Genomic DNA, 10,946 nt, shown 5'->3' on the forward strand with positions numbered 1-10,946 from the left:
ATTACCTTTTAAAAACAAAAAATTCATTTTTATTAAAAAACAAACAAAAAACCCTTCCAGACCCCTTCTTAACACCTCTTCCCTCACTCCACACCCGCTAGCCCTTTTCACGGGACAAGCTCACCAGCTGGTCCTTCTCCAGTAAAAAGCCCAGGGCTTTCTCTTAAGGGAGGAGACTAGGAGTTAGGGAACAACTCCAAAAGAAAGGTGATGGGTGAACTGTTTAGAAGGTTAGTGTTGGTTCTTTTATTCGATTAAACAGGGATACACATATATCTACCAAGGAATAGGTAAGGGAGAAATAAGAACACTAAAAAACTCGGAATCGTTAAGTGTGAAGCATATTTGGAGTTAACTCCAAATATTACTAAGTAAGAAGAGGCGGGCACGCGCTGCATACCGGGATTTGTAGTCCCTTCCGGGGCGGGGTACAGCGCGCCTGCGTAGAGGAGCCGTCGCTCTTCCGGGCGCATGCGTGCGGCAGCGGCGCCAGGACTGATTGCACCCTGGCGGCTGCTGGCGTGTTGTGAGTTGGGAGCTCGGCATGGCGGTGCCCACTGCAGCCATGGGGCCCTCGGCGTTGGGCCAGAGCGGCCCTGGCTCAATGGCCCCGTGGTGCTCAGTAAGCAGCGGCCCGTCGCGCTACGTGCTTGGGATGCAGGAGCTGTTCCGGGGCCACAGCAAGACGCGCGAGTTCCTGGCGCACAGCGCCAAGGTGCACTCGGTGGCCTGGAGTTGCGACGGGCGTCGCCTAGCCTCGGGGTCCTTCGACAAGACGGCCAGTGTCTTCTTGCTGGAGAAAGACCGGTTGGTGAGCTGCCGGGGCTCGGCCCAGGCTAGGGAGAGGGGTCGTGGTGAAGTGAGGTGTGGTAGTGGGAGAGCGAATGGGGGGCGAACGGGGCCGTGGGGTTGAAAGGAGAGTGGACTTGAGGGAGGGAGAAAGGGGGAGTATGGAGATGAGGGGGGAGTGTGGAGATGAGGGAGTGGGGAGAAGGTGGAGTGTGGGGGTGACGGGGTCGTGAGGGGTGAGGAGAGGAAGATTGGGGCGTGTGGAGAGTGTGGAAATAAGGAGGTTGGCGATGGCGGCTGAAGGTGAGGATAGGGTGGATGGGACGGGGCTGCAGTGGGAGCCTTACTCGTTTGGAGTCGATTCGTGTGCTGGTAAGGAGTGGCTAGGGGCTGTGGTGGTGGTGGTGAGGAGGGCCCCTTTGAAAGTGATAGGGCGTCCCGTGGGAATGAGCAACTGTGTTAGGAACGTTGATGGTAGAGTAAGGGTGAAAAACCAGGAAGGAGGAGGCGGCCAGGGAGGGCACAAAAATAAGGGCATAGATGTGGAAGCTGAGAACAACAGTTCAGAAAGACTGCGGAGAAGAGAAGGGAGAAAGGACTTGGAAGAACTGGATTCTGTATTACCCAGATCTTTACTCGTCCCAGCATACCTTGGTTTGAATAAGGTTAGAAAGTTACATGGGAGGCAGCTACATCTGTGTGAAGTGACATCTGGATTCTGTTCTTTCAGGTCAAAGAAAACAATTATCGGGGACATGGGGATAGTGTGGACCAGCTTTGTTGGCATCCAAGTAATCCTGACCTATTCGTTACCGCGTCCGGAGATAAAACCATTCGCATCTGGGATGTCAGGACTACAAAATGCATTGCCACTGTGAACACTAAAGGTGACTGACTATTCAGATAGAGAGGGTAATAGGAAGATAAGCTGTTTGAATTCATTCAACAACCATTTTCCGAATATCTTTTCTGTGTCTGGCACTCAGCTGTGTATGAGACATCCTGAGCTGAATAAGAGTTTCCAGCTCCAAGGAACTCCCCAGCGGGGAGGGGACATGTATATACAAATAACATAGCAAGAGATGGTTCTTTTAATAATGGAGAGGTCTGCAAGATGGATACCCAGAATAGAAATGAAAACAGAAGTCTGCCTAGGGGAGCCAGGGAAGGCCTCACCAAATTTGAGCAAACTTTTAGGGTAGCCATAGAAATTGAGTGGTCAAGGTGCAGTGGGTGGGGAATGGGGCATTTCCAGGAGGGAACAGCATGTGCAAAGGCATGGAGAATATGGAAAATTCTGATTAATTAGAATGGTTGAAACTTGGATGGTCTTGGTAAACTGCGAGAAAGTGACCAGAAAGTTGTGCAGTACATTTATAGGCTCAGTTGTAAGTATTGAGGCTGGTACTGTATGGGACTCTTGAGTTTTCATTTATCATAAGATGTTCCATTAGGAAAGAAAGTTGGTAAATAACTGTGATACACCCAAAATTTTGAAATGCTTTCTGATACAATTTAAGATACAGTATAGATACTAAAATGTGAAAAAATTATGCATTTTAGAATGGAAAAAGTTGATGAGATTTTTAATTGATGTGTTCAGTGTGGGCCACTAGACTTTGTTGACAAGACTTACCTCTGGAGGCAGAATGGTGTAGTTTTTCCCCAGGTATAGAGCTGCTGATCCATGAATGATTCAGGTGATGCCTGGGTGAACATTAAAAACCAGTTTTGCAGATATTTTAATGTCTACTAGAAGAACTAGCTCATAGAATTTATTACTCAAATAAAGCTGAATTTATTTTTATTTTTATTTTTGAGACAGAGTCTTGCCCTGTTACCCAGGATGGAGTACAGTGACACAATATTGGCTGCCTGCAGCCTCCACCTCCTGGGCTCAAGCCATCCTCCTACCTCAACCTCCTGAGTAGCTGGGACTACAGGCACATGCTACCATGCCTGGCTAATTTTCTGTAGAGCTGGTTTTTGCCATTTTGCCCAGGCTGATCTTGAACTCCTGGACTTAAGTGATTTACACACTTGGCTTCCCAAAGTGCTGGGATTACAGGCTTGAGCCACTGTGCCCGGCTGCTAAATTTATTTAAGTAAAATTTTTTGGATAAATTTTAAGAAAAATCTTGAATAAAGAAAAATATAGTGTTTAATGGATAGGACAAAAATTGTGATGTTGGCATGCAAGTGACTAGAGTTGAGAAATGCTGGTGTAAGAGAAAAGGGGGCTTTGGGGTCAAATCTGGGTTTAAACTCTTGGCTCTGTGACTTCATAGTTTTGACACTTTGGCTCATCTTCTTATCTCCTATTTCCTTCGTCTATAAAATGGGGTTAATCAAGTGTGTCTTAGAGGAGTATTGTGAAGACCAAATCAGGAAATGTGTAGATGAATGTGCTGGACTCATTGTTGAATTATAAATAGTAGCTCCCTCCCATTGTCTAGGACTTTAATGAGTAAGCCCTGAAGAAAGCTCTGGTCTTCTTTCTAGGATAGCACAATAAACTTGTGGAGGGTTATGAGCAAACAGATTATCTTACTGTTTATATCTGGGTTCCTAGGGGAGAACATTAATATCTGCTGGAGTCCTGATGGGCAGACCATTGCTGTAGGCAACAAAGATGATGTGGTGACCTTTATTGATGCCAAGACGCACCGTTCCAAAGCAGAAGAGCAGTTCAAGTTCGAGGTCAACGAAATCTCCTGGAACAATGACAACAACATGTTCTTCCTGACAAATGGCAATGGTTGTATCAACATCCTCAGGTGAGGGGGTCTAGTTTAGGGGACTGTCATATCTTTGTGCTGGGTGCTGTGTCAGATACGGAAATGAATTAGATGTGAGCCTATCCTGAAGGAGCTTAAAACACAAATAGAATCCTAACCTGTTTTAAGTACATTTGGGCTGTATATTTTATATACTTTATATTTTACTGAGTCCTTACAGAAATTCTAGGGGTTGATGGTTTGCTTCTCATTTGACAGATGAGGATCTGAGGGTGAGAGGTTACATCAGTAGTCAGCTAGTGTTTGCTAGAACTGGATGCACCTTGAATTATGACTAATTTATACCCTCTTTTTTTTGAGGCGGAGTTTTGCTCTTGTTGCCCAGGCTGGAGTACAATGGCACGATCTTGGCTCACCGCAACCTCCACCTCCCGGATTCAAGCTATTCTCCTGCCATAGCCTCCCGAGTAGCTGGGATTAGAGGCATGCCCCACCACACCCAGCTAATTTTGTATTTTTTGTAGTTTAGGGTTTCTCCATGTTGGTCAGGCTGGTCTCCAACTCCCAACCTCAGGTGATCCACCCACCTCGGCTCCCAAAGTGCTGGGATTACAGGCATGAACCACCGCGCCCAACTGGCTAATTCGTATTCTTAAAGTTTCAACTTAAATATTGCTTTCCCTTCAGGGAAGCTCTCCCGCTACCCCAGGGTTAGAGGTAGGTTAGAGGCTTACTTTATGTACTTTCTGTAGGAAGCACTTTCCTTCTGTGTTGTAATTGCATGGTTATTTGCCCATGTCTCTTGTTAGACTGGGAATTCCACCATGGTAGGGATGTTGTTTGCCTTGTTTAGTGTTGAATCCCTAGTATCTAGTCCTGCACCTGCTTCACATAGTAGGATCTTAGTGAATATTTGTTCTCTAAATGAATGAAATTGTGGAGCTGAAATTCAGATCTGTTTAATTCTAGCCTTCCACTATCCCAGGTGATCAATGCGAGGCCAAGTGAGATATGTTCCATGGGGAGTTGAAGGAGGGAGCTTGTGAACTTTATCTTGAAAGATGAGCAGGATTTGAAGAATAAGCAAAAGGGAACCACATAAGTGACAAAGCAGGCATGAGTGAACATGACTTATTTGCAGAGTAGTTCGGTCAGGGTTGTTGGGGACATGGTGGCAGATAAGGGAAATAAGAGAGGGCATGATAATGGGAAGATGAAGTCTAATTTGGAACCAGATTATAAAAGGCCTTTATTTTATGCCTAGTATCTTGGATTTTATTTTGTAGGCAATGGGGATTCTATAATATTTTAAGAAAAACCTTTTTATTATAAAACGCAGATACTGAAAACCACATAACACAAATGTGTACCTTAACGAACTCTTACAGGCTTAACTCTTGTGCAGCCCTGCCCAAGTCGAGGAGTAGTTCTTTCCAGTCATCCTAAAAGTCCATCCAGGTGTTTTGTCCTAATTACAACTCCCTTCCACAAAAGCAAACACTATCCTGACTTTTATGGTGATTCTTCATAGTTTGTCTACCACATGTGCAGCCCCTAGATATCCTAGTTTTGCTCATTTAAAAAAAAAAAATTGATAGGTCTTTTGTGTCTCTTAAATTACTCAAAAGAAATTTCCTAAAACGTAGCTGCTGAAAAACCAGACTGGTAACCTGTGGAGATTCTCCTATTTTGGCTTTTGCTGATTCCATATGCTGTTTATATGTTGGACTATTGCATAAAGAGATGCTGCTTCTCGTCTGCAATTTGGTTACCCAGTAGTGCAGTTCATCTAGGGAAGGCAGGATAAAATTTTGATTCTGTTTGTCAGATGATGATTTCGTTTCCTGCTGCCTCCAAAGATGACCAGTTAGGTGTTTTTTTTTTTTTTTTTTTTTTTAAATCATTGTGGGCTCATGTTTTTAAACATAGTTGATGTGTTTCCATCTCTTGTAATTGTTAACGCCTATTGAAGGTCAAATTATGCCATCTTTGGCCAATAAGAACGTCTTCAAGTTGGTTCTTGAGCCCTTTTTTGACATAATCCCAGTGGTCTTCTGTTTTTTGCTCTCTGGTTTGATAAGATGTTCCAAGTTCATCTTGTACGATCTTGCCCCAGACCTTTAATCAGAAAATTCTCTAAGAAGCTTAACATTCTGGCTGGGTGTGGTGGCTCACACCTGTAATCCCAGCACTTTGGCACTTTGGGAGGCCGAGGTGAGTGGATCACTTGAGGCCTGGCAATCATGGAGAAACCCTGTCTCTACTCAAAATACAAAAATTAGCTGGGCGTGGTGACGCAGGTCTGTAATCCCAGCTGCTTGGGAGGCTGAGGCAGGAGAATCGCTTGAACCTGGGAGGTGGAGGTTGTAGTAAGCTTAGATTGTGCCACTGCCCTCCAGCGTCCTGGGCGACTGAGTGAGATTCCACCTCAAAAAAAAAAAAAAAAAAAGAGGCCTTACATTACATTCTTTCACTGAGAAATGATACTGAAGTTAGGAATGTTCATTATCATTGGGTTGGCCTAGGAATTACGTGTATGTGTGTGTGTATATATATTTAAAGATAAAATACCTTGTGAATTCACATTGATAACTTCCAATTAAAATTGAGGACTCCAGGGATTTTATTAAACCTCTTCTATATTACAAATATGTTTCTTCCCTTCCAAATTGAGTATTCTGGTTCTCAAGGGCGCAAGGGATCATAGAATTAGAATATCCGATGGTTACTTATTACCTGTATCCCATGGTAAACATATAGATGTCTCAGAATAACAATATTACTGCCACTACCACCAATGTGATGACTTGAAACAAAAAAGTTTTTGCTTTTTGCATACACTCTTTACATTCTTCCCCCGTTAAAAAAAATAGTACTATATATTGTAGGAGTGTGCAGCTGTTACATATTATACTCTCCCTTTAAACCATGTATAGTTTTGCAAGAAACTATATTCAGTGTTCAGCACCAGTCCTTATAAGTCTCTAGTCATTTTTTTAATTGAAGCTCATTCTCTAGTTAAGATTCCTCGGGAAGCGTTCATGGGAACATTATTCCTGGAGTTTTTATTGCAACTTATTTATGTACTTATAAAGCTTATAGATTTTATAAAACGTTAATGTGCTTCTTGTTTGTATCGTTATATTTGAAATTCAGTTTTGCTGGATGTAAAAATCCTTGACTCATTTTCTTGCTTGTGTATCTTTCTTAAATATGGTACTCCATTTTCTTTTGGCATTAAGTGTTGCTGTCAGATTTTCTTTTTCTTTAAAGTCCACTAGTTTTACTAGTCTATGTCTCGATGTTGGTTGCTCTGGTTCTGTAGTCTCAGGTATGTGTTGTGCTTTTTAAATAATGTAGTTCAAAATCTCTCTCTATTTCAGGAATGTTATCTTGAATGACAGTTCTTGGTGGTGGTGCATTATCTTTGCTTTTCTTCTTCATTGTCTCCTATTATTATTTTAGCACCACAGTCCTCTTCTGCAGTTTGATCACTGTCTGTCTTGTTTCTCAGCTACCCAGAACTGAAGCCTGTGCAGTCCATCAACGCCCATCCTTCCAACTGCATCTGTATCAAGTTTGACCCGATGGGGAAGTACTTTGCCACAGGAAGTGCAGATGCTTTGGTTAGCCTCTGGGATGTGGATGAGTTAGTGTGTGTTCGGTGCTTTTCCAGGTAAGTGACTCTATCAGCACTTTCCTTGTTGAGTACATGAATTTTATTTTATCGTGAATGACATTGTTCCCTCCTCTTACTTGGTAATTCTCATGTCTCTTCTGTCCACTCTGTATCATAGGCTGGATTGGCCTGTAAGGACCCTCAGTTTCAGCCATGATGGGAAAATGCTGGCGTCAGCATCGGAAGACCATTTTATTGACATTGCTGAAGTGGAGACAGGTAACCTCATGAGAATCTACTGTCTTTCACCTTTGGCATTCAGGACTTCTCTTGTGATCTCATCTCTGCATGTGACTACTTCATCAGCATTATCATGAATGAATTTGTCTCCTTTAGTTAGACAAGTGTGGTTATGTTTTGACTCCCTGCCGGATAGCAAGGAAGCAAAGAGTTAAGAAATAAACAGGCAGGTCTGAGAAAAGTGATTTAGAAAAATATTTTGATTTATTTAAACTTTAAACTACAGAGTAAGAGGAAGAAAAAAGCATCACTTGTGGTCCCACTATCTGAATACCACTTTTTAAAAAATGCTGTGGTATATTTCTCTTTATCTGTTGCCTGTATATGAACTTGAAAAAATATTTTTTTTTAATTTAAGGAATTAGCAAGTTTTTGCTTTAAAAACAACAAGCTGGAAATAGAAAAATCGGAGGAGAGTATTCATTTTACAAAAGAATTTTCTCAGATTTGTTTTTTAATGTTGCTGTATTGTTTTCGGAAATCTGTGACACTCTTCGTAAAAAGATTAAAACTATATAGAAAACTTTGAAGAGGAAAGTAAAGAACTTGAAATTCCACTATGTAAAGAATGTCCCTGTTAGTCACGTTGTGGTGAACACTGTCTAGCATCCAGCCATGCAGATCCTTCATGTAATTGCATGTCCCTGTGACGCAGTGACACTTTTCCTGCTCAATGACCTGCTCTTGAGTTAACCCACCTGTGCTCAGAGCCTGCTCTGCCCCCTGCTGGCTTGTGGGCTCTCTGTGCCTGGGAGTTCTCTGTAAAATGAGGTAATAGTTGTGTCTATCTTGTGGGATTAGTAGGTGGATTAAACAAGTTAATACAGGTAAGTACTTAATGAATGTGTCCTTCGTTATGAACGTATTGATTGGTTTCTCTCTATTGTTTTCTATAGGGGACAAACTATGGGAGGTACAGTGTGAGTCTCCGACCTTCACAGTGGCGTGGCACCCCAAAAGGCCTCTGCTGGCATTTGCCTGTGATGACAAAGACGGCAAATATGACAGCAGCCGGGAAGCCGGAACTGTGAAGCTGTTTGGGCTTCCTAATGATTCTTGAGAGGAGATTATAGGGAGAGGAGGCCCTGGCAGAGGTCTTCCTTCATGTGGTTAGTTTGGTCTGTTCTCTTGGAGTTGGTGGGCACCCTTAATATTTATAAATTGGTATAAATTGTAAACGTCTATGGTCAGGCTGCCCATTCCAGTTCTTTTGCTTTTTCTGTGTATTAGCTCTTTCTATTCTTTGCACCCAGCGTGAGTTAACTCGTGTGGACTCTGCAGTGTGGGTAGTGACCCCAGCATACTTTGTCCTCTGGACCTCCTGTCTTCTCTGCTTTTGGGTACATGGTAGACTTTGTGACGTTTGATACAACTTGGACTATACTTAGTTTGGAGGGAGGGGAATGGAAGGATATGGAAATTTTTAAAAATAATTATATATATATAATTTTGAGAATTGAGCATTTAATAAACTGACTTTTTTTATTATGGCACTTCTAAGACTTTAAAAATTATTATGTCCTTATGTTGCAGTTTTGTATTTTTTTTTAATTTCAGAAAGAGAATTTAAATGTCATAATTCTATCATTTAATATCCCAACCAATAATCCTCTGAAATGTAGGGACAAAGCTAATTGAATGACTGAACTAAAATTTTGACTCTGAGCTTCCTGGTGGCAAAGTAAAGAGGGGAGTAAGTCAGTTAGCTTTCTTATTGAAAAGAAAAACAGTGTTTCCTCATGGAAAGCAAAGCTTTATTAGTTCTTCCCTTTAAAAAAAAGGGGTTGTGTTGGGGAGGTTGTTACCTAAGAGCAGTAGTTTTTCATTATATTGTAATTTTTTTTGGTGTTAAAGCAAATACTGAGGCATATAGAAATACGTTGGTAGAAAATTTTGGAAAAAGATAAGCAAAAAAAAATTACATTCCTAGCACCAAGAGGTAACTACTATTAGAATTTTGATATATATCCTTCCAGAAGTTTTCTTGTGTCCATGTTTATGTATAAAAACATGTTTATCTTCATACACGAAGGGTAGACAAACCAAGTATGGCAAGATAAGTTAGGCAAGGGGCACAGCACCGTGTTGGGGAGTATTATAAACACTCAACAAGTCTTGACAGACATTTGTAGTTACTGGGCATTCTCTGCATGCCTGCTACCATAAAGAACACTTTTGTCAGCTGTTACTCAGTGATTGCAGCAGCCTTCTGAGGTGGGTGTTATCACCATTTTACTACCTCAGGGAGTTTAAGTAACTCAGTGTTACTCATCAACTGACTGCATTCAGATCTAGGTTTGTTTGAAGGCCCACGTGCCTTTATTTGCAATGGGCTACTCTGTTTCTGCAAGTGTTCCATTCCCACTTCACAGATGAGTAAACCATGGCCGTGAGAAGTCAGCTGTTGGGCCATGTCAGTGAGTGATGCGTTGAGAGCGGGTGCAGTCGTGTGCACAGTAGTGTTTGCAATAGCGTTTCTCACCTTCCCTGGTGAAGGGTCTTTTCAGTTGCAAACCACTTTTCAGTTGCAAACCAACTTGCCACCTCAGCGGCAGAAGCTGGGTGTTGTTCATGTCACTGTGAGTAAATTTTGATGCATTATTTCTTGTTTTTGCAACCATCTGTCATTCCTGTGGTCTCTGCCATGTTTATATATTCCCTCTAGAACTGGAAGCAGATGTTGAGGGTTTGGGCTACATCTTAATATTTGATTGATTCCCTCTTCCATCCTTGTGGATTTTTTTCTCCTCTGGGTTTATGTAAATTACTGATCCACACTGCCTGTCACTTAAACAAGATGAAACTTTGCATTGAACTAGTGGGACACTTGTAGCAACAGGAAAACACACATCCATGAGCAAAGAGTCCCAGTGTGTGTGAGGTTTTCAGACTCTCAACGTCTTGATGACACCATGTCTGTGCCTTGACTTTGAAGTACTGGAGGAGTTCAAAGGTGGGTCCATCCTGGGGAAATGACATGCGTCTCAGACCCAGGGCCCCTTTGGTTTGAGTGCATTTTCTAGTTCTGCAGAGCTGGAAGGATGCCATTCAGAGTCACAGCTGGCCATTTATTATTTGGTCTGTCGAGGCATTTTCTGCCATTTCTGCTATACACATCAGCAAGTCGGGTGAGTGGGGAGGTCAGCTATGAGCTAGATTTTAGTTGGCAGGGCAAGTGTAGGATTTGCTCCACTTGTTCACACACACACTTACTCATCACGTGCTCAGACTGCAGTATCCACATACCAATGTCCCACTGCTGTGTTGGCTGGAATGACAAGTCAGACTGATAGGTAGTTAAGTGTACAGTATCATCTCTTTTGCTGAGATCCAGATATTTGGATGGCGTGAGATACAGAGTAGGATGAGCCATGCCACATGGGAAGCTTGTGAAGTGTATGTGCCTTGTTGTTCCCCATACCTTAACCTGTGTGGGTGGGAGGCTAAGCAGCTGGAGTCCTGGGAGAGGACCCTGTGTGGGGATGGGAGGCTGGTGCAGG

At 42.5% G+C, this 10,946-nt stretch overlaps 1 protein-coding gene across 1 annotated transcript; it reads left to right on the top strand.

The window, feature by feature from the left end:
* The first annotated feature begins 222 nt into the window (after positions 1-222).
* On the top strand, positions 223-8,937 carry THOC3 (THO complex 3). Its single transcript, XM_023185129.1, has 6 exons — positions 223-811; positions 1,520-1,676; positions 3,362-3,566; positions 7,042-7,203; positions 7,325-7,425; positions 8,343-8,937. The coding sequence occupies exons 1-6, from the start codon at positions 545-547 to the stop codon at positions 8,504-8,506; spliced, it is 1,056 nt and encodes a 351-aa protein (XP_023040897.1). The 5' UTR covers positions 223-544; the 3' UTR covers positions 8,507-8,937.
* Positions 8,938-10,946: the final 2,009 nt, after the last annotated feature.

This window comes from Piliocolobus tephrosceles, chromosome 4, assembly GCF_002776525.5.
Source record: "Piliocolobus tephrosceles isolate RC106 chromosome 4, ASM277652v3, whole genome shotgun sequence".
NCBI classification, from domain to species: domain Eukaryota; kingdom Metazoa; phylum Chordata; class Mammalia; order Primates; family Cercopithecidae; genus Piliocolobus; species Piliocolobus tephrosceles.